The sequence below is a fragment of the Taeniopygia guttata genome, chromosome 1A, assembly GCF_048771995.1.
Source record: "Taeniopygia guttata chromosome 1A, bTaeGut7.mat, whole genome shotgun sequence".
NCBI lineage: Eukaryota > Metazoa > Chordata > Aves > Passeriformes > Estrildidae > Taeniopygia > Taeniopygia guttata.
The window spans coordinates 33365149-33383407 of record NC_133025.1 but is presented as its reverse complement, the minus strand read 5'-3'; the positions used below and the strand labels follow the sequence as shown (position 1 = coordinate 33383407).

The 18259-nt window shown below is 39.0% G+C and overlaps 1 protein-coding gene across 16 annotated transcripts in view; it reads left to right on the top strand.

Moving 5' to 3' along the window:
• Positions 1–18259, top strand: part of GRIP1 (glutamate receptor interacting protein 1) — a 328821-nt gene that overhangs the window by 154534 nt on the left and 156028 nt on the right. For 2 of the 16 annotated variants that reach the window (XM_072922897.1, XM_041712068.2), the window contains exon 2: positions 4591–4666. The exons of 13 other annotated variants lie outside the window; for them this stretch is intronic. Coding sequence is in view for 1 of the 3 variants with exons in the window: in XM_041712068.2 (XP_041568002.1) it covers positions 4591–4666 (76 nt within the window). In the remaining 2 variants the exon portion in view is untranslated. Of the gene's footprint in view, positions 1–14; positions 4667–18259 lie in introns of all 16 variants that reach the window. One more of the 16 variants, XM_072922894.1, reaches the window with a different exon arrangement.

The window sequence follows — 18259 nt, the reverse complement described above, 5'->3', positions numbered from 1 at the left end:
AAAGAAAACTAGAGGTTATGGTAAGACACAACCGATCTCCAAAGAAAAGCTTTTTACTTGAGGAAAGAGGGATACTGGGGCAGGACGGAGAGAAATGGAAGGGAGAAGCTTATGTGGTCAGTGCTCAGGGAAGGAAACTGAAAGTGTGGGAAAGAATGTAGAAGAGGAGACTAAAGTTTTAGGTTGTTGTTTTAGGGGTGTCTTTTGGAGTTTACTTCAGAGTACTTAGAAATCAGCTAAAAAAATCTTTGAGTCATTAGAAGTTATTAGGTTCCTTAAGAAGTCATGGAAGGAGAGAAATGTACTTTGAGAGGATTAGGGAGGGACAGAAAGGGATGCCTTCTCTAACACGGGGAAGTTATTGGTAACTATAAAACAGGTGTTGCAAAAAATTGAATAAATTATTAAATAATTTGCAAGTACTTAGGAAGTAGCAAGGGAATACCCAAATGGATTTGTCAAGAACAAATTATGTTGAGCTAGTCCAACTTCCAGTGTTGACAGATGAACTGGCAGAAAGTCTAAGAAAGAAGTCCTAGATGTGATCCATTCTGACTTTAGTAAGGCTTTTGACACTATTTCACTTGACATTGTACTATGCAAACTAGGGAAGTAATTTAAATGAGGTATCTCTAAAGTGACTTCTGCAGTGGTTGAAAAACTGCAGCAAAGGTTTGGTTTTCAGTGACCTGATAGTCCAAGGGGTGGGAATTCGTTTGCTCAAAGGCTTTGTCATGTGCCCTGTTCTCTTCAGCATCTCTTTTATGATTTGCGTAATGAATTTGAAAATACTTATGAAAATTGTTCATGGTGCTCAACTGAAAGGGGTTATGAATGTTTTGCAGGCAGGACAGACTTCAAAATATTCTGGATAAATTAGGATAAGGGTCTGAAATAAGTAAGATGTTATTCAGTGGAAGCCACAGCTGGGAAGGAAAAATCAAATGTAAAACAGGAAATAAGGAGCTAAGCAGCTGTGCTACAGAGCAGAATGAGTGTTCATTTTTAGTGGGTGATAAATTAAGCAGCTTAGTGGTGTGATACCATAGCAAAGAGCAAGAGTCTTGCTAAGTTTTGTAAAGACTATGTCTCATGTGAAGCTGTTGTGGATGGTGTCTGCTGTATTTGGTTATCACACTAGGAAAGAAATAGGCAAACTGAATATGGAGTGGGAGGGAGGATTGTTTTAGAAAACATGATGTGAGAGAGGGATAAAGAACTAAGACTTTTTTACTTGAATTTAGGAATACTCTGTTTTTCTGGGCTTTTCATTTTACCAAATGTCCCTTTACTCTAAGGATAATACAGCACTTTCATATCCACTGGACTAGATAAAAGAAGAAGTGGGAATTAGCACCATCTGAAATTGGAGACTATGAAGTTGAGCAAAATGAAAAACACTTCAGAGAGGTGTACAATTCATGGAAAAACTTCGAGGAGCTTTGGGGTTTGACTGTTTTTTTAGCAAAGAGAATTTGAATTCTTAATCCAACGCTGTTACTCCTGCTGCTTATCCCCCGCTGGAATTAATAGCACTGCACATAACCTTACTATTTAAACAATCCCTAATTAGGATGCCAGTGAGTTTGCCTTCCAGTCTATCCCACAAGTTGATGCCACACTGTCTTTTCCTCTTCTTGTGAAGAAGACTGTCCAAGTCATTGCCTTGGCAATGATATACTCTCAGTTAAATACTCTCTTCAGACACCTACCTCATTCAAGCTACTCTTAAGTATTTTCCCTCCTTCTCATAGGGAAAATGCCAACTCAGATTCCCCAAAATTACCATTTTTCTCATGTTCTTTAGAACAACTGGGTCACTGAGAAGCTTTCTACACTCTTATGTTGCCCCTGATGCACCTTCATGGTTGGCAGCATTCCTTCTTTACAGTCTATGGTTTCCTTGGAACACTATGGTGTCATCTCCCAGAGCAATGGGCCACAGCTATGAAGGTGAGGTCAGCAAACTGCCAGCTTTACCACTGGTCAGTCTGTCAGATCATCTCTCTTGCTGTAGAAAGTGCTTCCACTTGCTGGTGGAAAGTGTCTACCTGACATCTGCTTTCAATCCCCACCTTGCAGAGCAGCATTGCAAGCTCAGCAGCTTTCTGCACTTCAGTTCTGCTATGAGATGCATGGAATACTGTCACCTGGTAATTGTTGCACCTTTGATGATATTAACTGGTTATGGATTATGGCAGCTTCTTTGGGGATTTAATTCTCTTGGGTCTTGTGTCTCAGAAGATCTTTCCGTCTGACACTGGAACAATAGTTGCAGTAGTCTATCGTGTTGAAATTTCTGTATGGCATTATGATTCATTACGGTAATTATTAATAAAGTGAAGAATGTGCAGGGGGAAAAAGCTACGAATGCATCTAGCCAGAAAGAACTGGAATGACTAATGTTTTATAATGACAGAGTGAGAATCTATGTACCATATAACATCTATGCTGTTTTTCCCAGGGTATTCAATATAAAGTCTATGACTTCAGTATTTGCTCTATTGGCAGAATTTCTCATTCTGTTCAAAAAATGCCTTTCTGTGTATGTAATACCTCTGGTGTATTCTGGAGTCCTGAAATTACTACAGACTAGTTACAAACAGTTATATTCTGTAACAGGGCACAAGGGTGAATATTTTAAATATCTGTTCATCAGACTAAAGAGGGGCTTTGGAACTGGAAGTGGCTGAATCACTGGAATTGTGTTTTCAAAAAAAAAAGTATTCCTTTCACCTGACAGTGCATTTGGCTTTGGTTCAAAACTTGATGCTGCTGATGCACACAGAATGCGTAGCAGGAAGAAATCTCCTGATGCTGAGGAAGGGGGAGTGGAAGCAGAGAGCTCTCCTTTAACTGTGTGCAAAGTATATGAGAGGGGAGGAAAAACCACAAGGGAGGCTTTTTTTATTGCCTGCTCTAAGCATCCCTTTTTCTTTCATAGCCCATAGGCTTAGTTATCTTTCCCTTAATCTCAGGGTTGGTGGTAGGATGCAGCTGTACAGCCTATTGTGTGAGTTAATAATGTGAGAGATGTCCCAAGGGAGTTTCTGTGGTCTGTGGGGAAAACTTGTTTGGTGCTGCATTCCAGGTGGTGAATGACAGTTCGTTTCAGGAGCTTGACAGAGTCAGTAAAGAGAGGTCATGGGAGCAGAGAGAGGTTTTAAAGCTGGTACTTTTTTGGCCTTTTCAGACAGGTGGCATTTGGCCACATACAGAATGAAAGTGCAGGTGCATTTCCTTTCACAGCAGGTCTGCCTGCCAGGCTGTATAGGTCCCCTTGTTTTCAGTCAGAAAAGAGGTTACTTTCTTTTGAACTTTTTGGAAACACTGATAAGCCGATATAAGACAGTTCTACATGGTGGTGACAGTGCAGTTGTTCACTCTGTCAGAGCCAGGGAGAGCTGCAAGGCCTCCTGCTGCAAAGGAGTTGAGCATCACTTCATTTGCACTTAGGAGTCTTCCTATAAACTGCATAGGGCAGGAAAGAAGGGGGTAAGCATGGTACCTGCACCTAGAAAACAAAGGAAAATTATTATTTAGAGATAAAAATGGAGAAACAATAAATAACGCTTCCGTCTGTTGGTGCCATTTGACAGTCCAATTCTGAGTACAAGCTTATATTGTATCTCATTTGACCAATACATTCTGCTGCTTAAGTTGCCCTTGAGATGATCACAGTTTACCCATGGTAGTTTATTACAGCTAATGCCAGTGCAGATATTTTTCTAAAAGAAATCTCCAACAAGTAAATGACAAAAATACCCAACTGTGGTGTTACGCACAATTATCTTTTTCAGTTGTAGATCAGATTTCTTCAAATTATCATGTGCAAAGCAGCAGTCCTATTTTCATATGAGCTAATTGCCTGAATATATGTCTTTATTCCTGTCCTGTTTTTGGATAGGACAAAGTTAATTTTCTTCCTAGTGATTCAGTGTTAGTAAAGTATGAGTTTAATGTTGCTATCACACTGATGTTTTTGTTGTTGCTAAGTGGTATCTATAGTAAGTCAAGGACTTTCCAGCCTATCATCCCCTGCCAGTGAGAAGGCTGGAGGGGCACCAGAAGTTGCAAGGGGACACAGCCCCACAGTTGGTGACCCCAGCTGGCCAAAGGGATATTCCAGACTATGCAACATCATGCTCAGTATATCAGCTGAGGGCAAAGCAGGTCAAGGGGTGCTGCTCAGGGACTGGCTGGACATCACTTGGCAAGTAGTGAGCACCTGCTTTGTGTATCACTCATTTTGTATATTTTGCTTCCTTTATAATTACTGTCATTATTATTATTTTCTTCCTGTTCTGTTCCATTAAACTGTCTTTACTGCAGCTCATGAGTTCTCTCACTTTCACTCTTGAGAGTCTTCCCCATCTCACTGTGGAGGGGAGGGGAGGAGGAGGGGGAAATGAGGAATTGAGGGTGTGGTGCTTAGCTGCTGGCTGGAGTTAAACCATGATACTCTCAAATACTTAATTGAGAAGGGTCTGTCCCTCAGCATCATAGTTCAGGCATAGCTGAACCGAATCTGACATAGATCAGAGTTGTCCACTGGGCAGAGAAAATACTTTTTGCAAATTCTTCCCTTAGGAATCTTCTCCCTTCTACAAGACAGCCAGTCTGCTCCTCTCGGCTTCTCCAGGAGATGTATTGGCATGCTTTGAAGGTGAGTGACTTTGGTGTGATCACCTTTGGCTTTCTCTGCATCCTTGGAAGAGGTTGTGGCCATAAGCCTGGCAGAACAAAGCCTCAGTGGAGATGGTGAACTTTTCCTGCTGGGGCTGTTTTGTACCAGCTGGTATGAAATGTAAAGCTTGAACTTTCAAACCGCAATTCTCAGGGAGTGCTTGTGCAGGGAAGGTCAAGCTGATGGATTGTCAGCTTTAGTCAGTCCCACAGGGAATGGCGTGGCCTGAAATGTTGAAAGTTCACTTCATGCTGCCTTTGCATTTTTTTTTTTCCATTTTAATGTCAGAGTTTCTTGCTGCTGACTGTTTCAAAAGATAAGTGAATTTCTTTCAAGTCCTTGTGGCCAAGCTGGCTACATCCCAGGGATTGCCTTGAGGTGTTTGTGGGCTGTGTTGTCAATCCAACATTTCATGTCAGTGCCTGTAAAATTTACTCTTGGACTTAGACACGATTGTCGTCACTGGTGTTGCTTCCAAGGCTAGACTTGCATACCTGTTAAAGGTGGCAGCTTTTGCCATGTGTATTTTTAAATTACTGGGTTCTAATAATGAAACTTGGGATAGTTTATGCTTATTCAATTACCTCCTTAAACTAGATTTGGATTGCTTTTTGGATCTCAGATGCTCTCACCTCCACCTTCAGTCTCCCTTGTCATAGTTTCCAGTCCTCAAGATGCTTTTCCCTATTCATTAACAATTCTTCATTTCCCTGGGGTTGCTCATATTTGTTAGAGGTTTCACTGCACTAATGTTCAAAAAGAAAAACAGTATCACTTCTTTGTGAAGAGGAGTTTGGAAATTCTGGATAAAGCTGTGTAAGAAAACATTTTGTATCATTAGTAAACAGGGCAAGGCAGTGAGTTGATAGTTTCATCTTCTTTAGAGATGGATTTTTTTTAATGCTCTTTGATGTGAGTGGGAAGAGGAAGGGAATTTGTGTATAGTGTGCCATTCTCCTGATTTTAAAATCAATGGTTTTGCCTCTTCCCTTTCTCCCTGAACTACTCAGATTTAATTACATTCTTCAGTTGGGAACATAGGATTTATTTGCATTATCAGTTATAATTAATGAAAAGTCCATGGTAATTACTGTCTAATATGCATTATCATTATATGCAAATGTCAAATTCTTGCAGACAGCCTTATAGAGCCAATTAAAAAAATTATCTGTTTAAGATTAGATTTTTCAGACTTCTTCTATTCTGCAAATAAGAATCACTTTGGTACTATATTTGTTGGCTTTAAGAGATGGCTGAGCTTGAGGAGACAAGCTGTCATTTATAATGCATGTTCTGTTTTCCACATACTTTAGTTTTCATCGCTGCTGTGTGTTTCTTATGCAAAGCTGCAGTAACACTTTAGAGCAGAGTTTTTATTAACTTAAGAAGATTAACATTTACTAGGACCACCACTTAAGTTCCTTTATGCTACACAGAGGTGCCACTTGTAATAAAAAGCACGTTTTTGAAATAGTGAACATGTATGTAGTCAGGTTTCTTTTTAAATGACTTAAGTATCTTGTGGTTTCAGTCAGGGTTACACAAAGATGATGCTCTTGGTGAGAGGAAGATGTCAAATTAACCAGCAGGAAGCCCTGAGACAGCGCTGCTGGCTGGAGCCTGCTGCCCTCTGCCCGTGGAATTCGGGAAATGTATTTTGCTTCTCCTATCTGCATTTCACCTCTCACTGCAAAACTTGCATTTTTCCCATGGGGGAATCTTAGGAATTCCCTCCCATTAGAAGAGCTTCTTTGCAGAATTTTTTAACATCCCAGCTTTTAGGGTGACCTGTGTTGTTACAGTTTGCTAATCGTGTGATGAATCATTACAGCCATGCTTTCTATGAGGAGAATCATCTTTTGGTTATGATATTCTTCCCTCTCTCACAAAAGATTAAAAAAAAAAAAAAAAAAAAAGGCAGGTTTGTGCCTGTAGAAGCTGTTAGTGGTGGTGCATGTGCCATGTTGCCTAGAGGATCATCATACCAGCACTTCCACTTTTTATTTTATATATTAAGCCTTCTGGGATAACAGGAATTTTCTTATTCCAGTTATTTTCTGATTTTTCTGATAAAGGCCTTTATGAAGAAGCATGTGGTGTTCAGAGAGTTTAAATAAAAAATGAACTGTGTGTCTAGAACTAAAGTAGTAAAGCAAAACATATGGTTTTTTATGATTATTTAAAAGGTGGTTGTACTGTCAGTCTTACTTACGATTTGGAGAAGTTGATAATGTTTGCATCTGTATCCCATTTTTATTATCTGTGCAAAACACCAAATCACCAAGTGTACAGGTAGGTGTTTGTGTGTTTAGGTATGAAGGATGTTGTATAAGCAGTGTAAAACAAAAGTTCTGTGTGTAGAGAGGCTTGTGTAGTTGTGTAAACTTTATGATTACTTCATCATACAAAATAAATTTTTTAGAATGATGTTTTGAGAAACAGAGAGCTTTAAAACAGCTTACTGAAAAGAGCATAAAATCTATTTCTCTTACTATCTTAATGACATTAATTTCTAAACTCGTCTATAATGAGTTGGTTGAATGCTCACATTTATGGAAGTAGTGTGTGACTTTAGCAGAATACAGAATTTCCATGAAATGGGATATCAGGAAAAAAAACAAAACAAAACAAAACAAAAAACCAAAAAAACAACAACAAAAAAAAAAAAAAGGCAAGAGATCAACAATTAATAGTTGTGAAATGAGAGGCAGAGTAAGTAATTGGCTTGTTCCTGTAATTAACTGAGCCAAAAATGTAGCAGGCTGGTCACCCCTACCAGGTCCCTTCGCATATGGATGGTAGGACTGGGGCAGCTTTGCAGCTTGTCAGGCTCCCTCATGCATTTCCAGCCTCTTGCTTTTCAAATTTCAGAGGAAAATGCAAGCAGTGATTTCCTTTTTTAAAGAATTCCATAAATATTTTAAATGAAACGGAACATTCTGTTTCATGAATCTTGCATTATTTATTTTAAGCCTGCTATAATAATGAAATCTGAAAGTTTGTGTGGAGTGAAAGGCAAACAGAACCAGTTTCATATCTTTGAACATTACTGTGCAAACTGTAATTAACAGTAATACTGCACACTTATTTGATGCTTATCTGGAATTTGCTAGGAAGCTGCTCAGATTCTTTGTGCGAGTTATCTTGCAGATGCGCACTGCAAAGCAGCTGGCCACCTGCACTGAGTAAGATTTGGCGCAGTGTACTGCAATGTTCCCGTTGTGCATCGCCAGCAAAAATAGAGGTATTTCTTGGAAGAGGAAAGTGGCAGTTTTTGCCAGCAGAGGGAGTCGATGGACACTGATCTGGGACTCCACATCTGTGTGCAGGGTGGTGTGTGCTCCACTATGTGTGCAGACATACTCAAATTTCTGTATGCTTCAGTCTTCTTTTAGGAAAATCTTGATAAATATTTGTGCTTATGGATCAAAAAAAGTGAATAAATTCATCAGTGTTTACACATCTCACTTTTAAATAGGAGGGAAAGTTAAAATTATTATCACATTCTTGCAGACACATCAGACGTGATGACTGTTTTTACCATTTTACTGTAATTTTGATAATACCTAAGCATTTAGCAAAAGAAGGTCTTTCTTTCTTTGTTGCTCAACTCTGTTCACAGAGAATCTTTTTAAATCTTGGCATCAGAGAGCTGGAGGCAGCTCCATCCCCATGGTTCTGAAGCTCCGGTAGGAGGAAAAGGCAAAGAAAAAGGAAGCAACTACAAAGGACTGATTACAGGGGAGCATTCCCTGGCAGACGAAGAGCTGCTGCACCCAGTGATGCCATCTTTGTGCTTTCCAGACTATCTGTAAAGGAAGGACAAATTTAAGATACATAGTGCCTTCTCGGTGCATTAGGAAGTGCTTTGACCAAAGCAAAAAAAAAAAATAAAAATTCTGGGACCCAGGGCCTTCTGATACATCTTGCTGATTCCTAACACCTAGATTGAACATCTCTTGCTTTGAAAGTGGAATATTTTTCTCTAATTGAACAGTGGCAGGAGACTGTTGTCCCCCATCTGCTGAGCAGATCTGGCTTTAAATCCACAGTTACCATCATCTCCACTCCACCATCTGATTGAGAGAGGAGCATGGTTCTCTTTATCAGCTGAAAGGTTGCAGTTGTTGCACATGCATGACTTTGTCTCCTGGGTTGTCTTTTTTTGATGGTCGTGGTGGGGTTTCCTGAGGTGTTTGGAAACAAATCGTCTCATTTCAAAAACAGCCCCTAATTGCTGCTTTGGCATGCATAAAACAGTCTTCATTATGTTTTATCAGAAAATATTCCTGTTTATCATTACATAATCCAAACCAGTGGGGTTTTGTGTGCTGGTCATTCGGTCACAGCCAGTCACTGCTCTGGCACCTGATGGCATGTGTCAGTTCAAATCCTGTAGTGCAGTCACAGGGCATGCTGTGTCCCACGCCTGAGGGATGCAACACAAAGTCTCACTACATTCCTTACAGTGTAAAGAATCAGTCTGAGGCAGGAGACTGCAGTGTGTGACAGTGACAGAGCCCCCTCCAAAGCAGTTTTGGAAGTTGGTTCATACTTGTAGAGGATTTAAAACAATTCCAGCCTTCTCTGTTTCCTTTTTCAGACATGGAGCAAACTTGGGGTTTCAGTTTTGTCTTACCACCAAATGTTCAGTTCAGAAATGACCAGGTGCATTTTCTTCTGGTGTTGCTTCAACAAGCATAAAGTGAAGAGGAGGAGTAAGAAAGTTTCATTTAAGAAGCATCCAAAAGATGCTGAAAAAAAGCACTTGACTAACTGTGAAATGAATAGATGTTCCCCAAAAGCTGTTTGTAAAGCACAAAATAAAATGCAGCTGCCTTCCCTGAAAGCTTGTTTCTTGCACCCTGCATAGAGCAAAGGAAGCTTCTGCATCGTCAGGGATTTGCAGCAGGTTCACCAGTGCTCTAATGTTGAGTATATATTCTGTAGCACAAAGGTATGAAGGGAAACTTATTTTTGATCTCTTACAAAATCAAAACCTTCTTTCTTGATACCTGTTTAATAATCTAACATAGCAGAGGAGTATGGGAAACAGCTCTTAACCTTGAAAATCAACTTGGGAAAAATGCTATGAAGAGGATTTATGTGGTGACAAAAGTAACAATCCACTGAACTGCTTTTTCTCCTGATGTGAACTCTTACAGCTGTCCAGTAGAGACATGGTATAAAAAAATTGAAAAAAAGGTATGCTTTCTGTTTTATAAAAAAAAAAGAAGTATTTGTGGCCAAGTTTAAAAAGTAGTGAGTGATTTATTTTTAGTATAATAAAATTTACAAGAGGTTCTTTTACATGTTTTTTTTTAAATTTTTTTAAAAGTTCTTAATTGGGTTTTGCTAAGTTTCTTGAGCTAGTTCATTACTGACTTAAATCATATGTTCTCTCCACTCACAAATGGAACATCACATGGTTCAGAAGCATTTGGAGAAGGAAAGGAAAGACAGAATTGTAGATTTTGTCACCCATGCTAGGGTGACATATTATATACCTATAATATTACATATAATTATTATGTGTAATATATTATATTACATATATATGTGTATAACATATATATAATATATAACATGCTATATTACATATCATATTTACATATTATATGTAAAATATAATACAATAATTGATATATGAAGAATGGAACAAAAAGAACACTGGCTGTAAATGTAAAACCAGCAACAAGCAAGCCCCAAACCCTTTTTCCTAGTACTAAAACCTCTGACAAACAACAGAACAAAACCAAACTAGACCAGTTTTCTAAAATACAGTAGCCTTTTGTGAAGAGTATATGATGTGGGTCATCTGCTTAATTATAATTCCTGGACCCCACTGATCAAAGACATGGCCTTTCCTTGTTAACAAAATGATTCATTAGCTTCTTTGAAAGATGACTTCCCGTGTGTAACGCCACTCTGTGCTGAGATTTTGAACAGGCTCATAATGTGCATCATATTGTATTTTCCCTTGCATTGTTCTTGTAGCTTTTTATTGAGCCTGTCTTTTATTACCCTGGTTCATACTGCCATTTTGCTGTAACTCGTTTCCTTACAATTAGGTATGCCCCATCCCAGAAATACAATTTTCCTTGTGCTGGTAAATGCACAAATTTTACGTGATTATTTTCATGGGACTTTTGTGTTTGATAAAAAACTAGGATCAGAAAATGATGCCCCCAAGGCTGAGTTTTGCAGTATTTGAAGCACTTGAGGGAAGTTTACTGTGGCTGGGGCAGTTCTAACATGGATTAATAGAAGAAAATTATCTGTGAAAGACTTGAGGGTGGGGTTGTGGTTATCTGTCTTTCCTACACACCACTTAATGTTTTGTCAGTTTCTGTCTTTGAAACCAAACTGAAATGAGCTTGTTGATCTTGACAGAGAATTAAACAGAGAGGAGGCAATGTGATAGAACTGATAATTCAAATCCATTGCTAATGGCAGAGTTTCCTTCCAAAGACAGGACTGCTCCCAGCAGGAGCTGTGTTGTCCAGGGAGTCAAGTGGAGGTGAGCTGCACACCAGCCATAGCTCAGTGCCTTTCTGCAGGGCCTCATCCTTCATTCTGGTTAATGTATGACTGCACTTAGTGGATTTGGAGGATTGAGAAAGAGCCTGTTCACCAACGTGTGCTTTTAAATAAAAGGCAAACATTACAAAGCTGGCAGGTTTTTTGAATGAACAAAAAGTAGATTTTTGTTTGTCAGCCATCATATAAGCAGTACACTAAGTGTTCTGCTCAAATAAAACCATGATGGGGGTATTGAGGGATGTGCTATGGTTTAATTGTAGGGCTGTTATTTATTTCCTGCTGAAGCTAAGGTATTAGGTACTTGTGATTTGTTTCTGGTGTCTGGGCATAAGCTTCCAAGCAGCCTTACACAAAGGGTGTCAAGTTGCCTCTTAATTGGTATTGAACCTTCTGGGAAAGGTCTGCTGACTCACTGTATAACTCACTCTGCAACTTCTCTGTCATTTGTCATATGCCACTAAGCAACTCTTAGATATTAAAAATCATCCATCAGTACCTCCCTCAGCTGGATCCAAACTGACAGCTTACAAATGAAAGCCTCCCAAAATCAAAGTCAATCTTCTAAGTAATTCAGTCCCTTACAACAGCGTTTCAGGTGGAATAAACTGAATATTAATGGCACTGATAAGAAGACGAATCTCTGCCATTTTCTCTTCTTCCTTTCTTCTCAGAGGGAGTGGTAGTCTTCTCCTGGTTTGTGGCTCTCTGTGCAGTTGAACTTCGCACAGTGTAGGCATTTCAAATTGATTCTACCCCTCTTCCCATTCCTCTTTGGCTTAAAGAGCTAAAAGAGAGAACAAGGGCCTTTAGGGACTGAATCGTGCCAAGGACTGGATTCACAACCACAAATTCTGGATGAGACATCTGTTGTGCCTCTGATCGTATCAGTGCTGAAGCTCATTGCATTATAGCTGTAGCTCAGAAACTCAACTTTTTAAGGGAAAATATCAGGGAATATTTTTATTCCAGTAGGCTTCCAAATTTTGCAGCAAAGATAATGGCCAGTAGTTCTGTGAAAGCAAGTGGAGAGAGGAACTTGAGTTTACCTCTTCTCAGACCTTAAAGGGATATAATCTGTATAGGGTTTGTTTCCAGGCTTTATATTGGGGCGGGGGAAGGGGCAGTGGTGAAATCAATATTCATTGTTGCTAGGGGACCCAGATACTTTATTTAAATAGGTTTGTATTTTGCAGTTGAGATTTATATGTGCTTATTAGAGAAGGGGAAAATGGACTAGGAAAGAACACAGAATATGAATATAAATGAAGTACTTCAAAATTTATGAAAACTACTTACTTTTCCTCATTGTTTTTGGTGATAACATCTGGTAGTAGTGAATTCAATATTTTCAGGATTCCAAGTAGTCTTTCTAATACCTGCATCAACTTTATGCAAAAGGCAGGGAAAAGATCTGTCTACCCCTCAGATGCAGGTACATCTCAAATATGTCAATTTAAAATGCCTGGGAAGAGGCCAATGGGAAGTGCAGCATCATGCATCCAGCAAAAGGCTGTTACAGCTGTGTCACTTGGAGATTGCCCAAGTGAAGAGCCCTTGGTCATCACCTTTTCATAGATTTGCAAACTTAAAATGCACAGCCTGAAATGAGCATGTTAGTGGAAAATGTGCTGCCTCTCTGAGTGGATAGTGTGTAGATGTGGATTATTATTTTTAGGTGAGGCTTTTTGTTATACTTGTTTTGGAAAAAACCAAAGCATCTGTACTGAAGCCTCATGTGAATATGACAGTAGCTGTAAGCTCATCTTCATGTTAGTAAGATGTGAACTGACAAATGAAACACCTCTTGCAGGAGTATGCTGTGCTTCTAATTAAAAAAAAAATGAAGGCATAGACATGTTGTTACATGAGGGAGTGCAGTGGATCCCTGTTTTTTGACCAGCTTCGTCTTTTGAAGGCTTTGCATATCCAAATGAAAGCAAGCATAGATTTACTATTTTATATACATATATTTATACTCTTTTTGTTTATATGACACAAAGAGTGTGTATCTCGATTTCCTCCAGCCTCACCCGTTTCCCCTAGTGTGTGTTTGACATTCCTACAGGAGCCAGCATCCTGTTGCTGGAGCACAGCACCAGCAGAGCTCTCGCTCCTGGAGCTCAACCAGCTCAATTAGTGGGTGTGCGAGCATGGGGCTCTTGGTGGCATTTGCTCTCGGTAGTGCTTGTGCTCCCCAGAGAGGAACTTCACCATCCACCTGACTCTGAGTGTCTGGTTTCTTTGTTAACAGCCTGCACCATTAGGGTTTGCCTCCATGACCTGGAAGGTGAGCCCGAGGTACAGCAGGCAAAGCTCACATAAGCAGCCTGAAGCCCCTGTTGTGGCCAAGTAGAGGATGAATCTTTAATGCCTTCTAATTGAGCTGCATTGCGTTTTCATGCATCACAGAAAGTGCTGCATTCAATCTTTATTTACATTTTCCTACCAGGTATGAAACAAGCTGATGGCAAAATCTGCAGTTACTTCATATTTTTAAATGATAGAGATAGATGGCTGTAATCTTCTGTCATTTGACATGATTTTTACCCCCATGTTTTTGTGTCTTGGCAGAAATGATGGGAATTCAGATGGTAATGAGGTGGCATCCAGATGCACGGCACAAATATGCGTATGCACAAAATATTGATTGAAATACATCCTGACAAGCTGGTCAGGCAGCAATCTCAAGGAAGGGAAACTTCTGAAGTGAAAGAGAAATAATGACAATAATGAAGAGGCAGAACATTGATTTTAATACATAGCAGCAGTATGGAGATCTGGATCTGATGAATCAGAAGGGGGAAGCTGGCACAGGAACAAATTGTGATTTGTTGCATACGTTTGTTTCCATTTTTATCCATTAGCAGCACTGTGAGCATTCAGATGAAGACGAGAGATCAGGAATGGGGAACAGGGGGAGGGGAACTTGGGCTTTTAAAACTTGGATAGGTGGTGAATTTATATCAGCTAACTTGCTAATTTCCTGTTAAAATGTCCAGGCCCCTTTCTCCTTGCCTTACTTTAAAATAAATAAATAAATGGCACAGTTACCATTCAGTTTCTGCATTCCAGGCAGCAGCTTGGGAGTATTTCCATCACCTCAACAGTTTTATGGACATTTTCAGTAAGGCAGCAAGCCTTGGAAGTTGGTGCAGCACCATTAGCATATGCCTCTGCAAAATATTTCATCATTTTGTGACTCCCTTTTGATCAATTAAGTTTATGTAGCTCTTTCCAAGTAAGTTCATAGAGAGAATCTGTATACAGCAATCTTTTTGTGGTACCAAGTCTATTTTCATTGTTGAAGTGCAGCAGCTGGCGTGATGCAAACTAAAATGTATGTTGGGAAAAATAGTAAGTATATCAAGAGAAAGTGCGTTGGGGGAAAAACGTAAGTACTTTACAATTGCTGTATGAGCCAGTTTTCATAAAGCCTGTGACAAATGAACAAGTAGAAAGAAATTCAATTGTACATTGTTTGCCACTTTCTGTCTCTGGCTGTGAGCACACTGATCTTTGGTATCTCTAGGTGTAATTTGTTTGTGTTCATGCAGGTAGAGTTTGTTATTCTGTTTGAATGGAAAGCTAGTGACATGCCACGAAAAACACTAATATGTGCACTTAAAAAGAGGAGAGGGGGAAAAAAAAGACAAGTTTAGAAGAAAGAAAGAAAGAAGTTTTGGCCATAATCTTCTCCTTGATTTAGTGCTGGTGTCTATAAAATTTCAGTAATGAAATAAATATTGACTAAGCATTAAAGAGGGAGAAGGATTTCAGGTCTTGAAGGTAATGTGAACAATAGTTAATAAGCAGTATAGATTTGTAAATAATGAACTGTCACAGTTTGGGACATAATACAAAATTAATGGAAGAAGTACTGTTGCTTGATGCAACTCTGCAAGATGTTTTTGCGTCTTTTAAAACATTTGGTGTATTTTAAATGCTCATGATCTAAAAGGGGAAAATACCTCAAGATGAGTTGGTTGAGAAACACCCCCAGGAGCTGACTCAAGGATAAAGACAGCAGTAGTGATTTAACGCCCTCGTTAACTGTTGATAAAATTAGCAAATTAAATTAGATCAGAAGACCTACATAGTAATAAGAATGGAGATGTCTTTAACTAGTCTTTAAAACAACTAGAAATGTCTACTATGCAGAAGAATATCATATGACTTGGCAAGTAAATGTGTCTATGGGGAAGGAATCCAAGATACGATGATATGCTATGAATGAAATACTGGGAAAGCAGCAGTGCTTAGAGGGACCAGCACATGTAGAGAAATAGCAGTTAGGCTTGCTAATCACTAATAGCAGCAATACTTGCAAAAGGGAGTAGCTAATCCTGTACTAAGAAAGGTCATGTCACAGGCATAGGAAAATAACTGCCCTTTACTTACTCAGGTGTCTGCTGGACAGCACCAAGGCTGTTAAATGTAATTATGGCTGTTTTCATATTGAAACACAGGAGTGAACAGAAAGGGTTCAGTAAAAAGCAGATGGATTTCATGTCTGACTTGTTGCAAAAGTTAAAAATTTGTGTGTATAGAATATTTGCATACAATGATTATTAGAAGAACCCAGATATCTATGGAGAGAGGAAAGTTCTAAGGGAAGATTTGAAAGGTCATAGTTGTTACAGAAAAGTAAGGGGGAAAATAAAATTATTTTTAAGGAATTTGCACTGATTCTTACTGAGTCATGTGAAACATGCTCAAAAAAGAAGATTTTTTACTGTGTGACATGAAGAAGCAAGGTAGCAGCTTCCAAAGCAGTGTGGATGGCAGGGCTGTGCTGTGGTGGTACAGCCCATGTGTGGGCAGCGGGCCGAGACACTGAGGAGAGTCCAACCTGGAACTCTTCTCAAGACCCTGAAGCCAGTCTGAGACCTTTGAACTCATCAGGAATTCAAGATGGGGTTGTTTGTGATCTTAAAGAAGATACGCAAGTTCAAAATTACTAGTTGGTTAATGAGGATGTAATACAGAACTTGAAGTTTGGTGTTCATTGATAAGCTCTAATTTCATACCTGACAGTGCAAAAGAAATGTGTGAGAGGGTTTTTGTATAAAAATGTTGGAGTATTAGAAAATTAAATAAAACAGGGATTTGTTACTAGTTGATAATTTATGGGTGATACATCCTCAATAATACAGGAAGACCAGTGCTTTTTTTTTTCTGTTACACTTTTAATTTTGCAAGGGTAACATTTGTTTTGCTGAATGGCATATTTCAGTTTTGCATTAGGCTGTTCTGGAATGCACTGTTTTCTTCTTGTATCTAGCTGTTCCCAGCTGGATAATTTTTTATTGATCATTTTTGTATACAACACCATATTTACCTTCAGAGATTTTAGGATTTCTATTATTAAAAAAAAAAAAAAAAAAGGAGAGGAAACAAAACTGATAAATAATAAAGAGATAAATATTGTATACGGACTTTTAAGCGTTGATGTTATCTAGGCAAGCTAGTTTTTTGAAGAATATTTTAAAAGGAACTATTAAAGGTGTGATGAATAGCAGTGGGACACCACTAAAGCATTAATGATCCATGGAGGAATAACACTAAAACAAGCTTGAGGCTATCAGCCTTTCACTTTTGAGACCTACGTTACAAATATTTCAACCCTATGCATAAGAACCTTTCCTTTGTTTTGATGACTTGGGAGAAAAGCATGGTGATAATTTCCTATGAGTCATACATGCTATATATGTATAGCATATATGAATTTTCCTGATGTAAATAACATGCTTTGTGTTACTTTGCTCATGTGTGTTTTCTGCCTCTTGCTGTGGAGCCTACCTCTTCTTTTACAGCAAAAGGGAGAGGATGTGTGTGGCTGGGGATGGTGCACAGAAGGGTTTCCTTGCTTTTGAAATGTCAGCATTTTGAGAATGGGAGTAATTGTGGTGTGTAATGGGGCACTTTTTCTAGCACATTAAGGATTCTGATTATAATAAGATTTTTATATTAGTGTTAATTATATATTTGATAAAACATTATGTTTATCTATATATAGCTAGTCCAGTCTTTTATTTGTACAACATTCCATGTGCAAACCTGATTTAATATTTTAAGGATGAAAATAGTCTGAAAACTCTTCCAGTCCATTTTTTAATGGTGTCTATTTCTCTTAGTCAAAGCAGTAGTTACAGGCAGTAGGAGGCCATTAAAAATCTTGTATCTTGCTTCATTTGCCTTCTAAGATAAGAGAGGACGCATAAGATGCTTAAGCAGATTGTGACATCCAGCCTGTTACTGTTACAGCAGGTCAAATAACTGATCTTTTGCAAAAATACATATTCCAGAACCATTTTGGTAATTTTTTTCTGTCAGTAGGTCTTCCAATCGGCAAGCAACTAGTTTGAATTTTAACACTTGTCTATCAAGTGATATAGAAGCTCTTGAGCGCTCAGTGTGTCCATCCCATGACAGCTCTTAGGCACTGTCTAATCAGGTCACTGTCCTAACTCTCCCATTCTGATATCATACTTTCTGAGTATACTTCTGCACAAGACTTTTTATTGGTCAAATCACTCTTGATGTTATTTTCTGCACCCTGTCCAGTTTTTCAGTCTTCTAAAAACAAATCTAAAGCACGCAAATGCCATTACACATGGCAGAGCTGAATATCGGGTTCTAGTGTAGGTCTCTGTACACAAGGCAGGTAGCAATCTTTTCTATTCTTGTTCTCAGTCTGCCCCCAGTTATACAAGAAATTATTGCATTAAATCTCTTGCCACAGTTGCAAGTTGTTGGCTTATCTTGAAATTATCTGCTCAGCTGTTTTTATAGTCATATAACATTCTGGGATACACTCCCTGGTTTTCCCAGTACCAGTTCTACTTTGGGGATGGAATAGTCCATGTGGCCTGGGAAAGTGCAGTGGTTGGTGCCAATTGGCTGGCAGCTTCTCAAGCTGCAGGCAAGCATCCAGTGTGCATCCAATTTCAGTACAGAAATCCATTCTGTTCCAGTAAAGCAGCTGCTGCCATGTCTTCCTGCAGCTTGCACACGGTAATGAATCAGAAT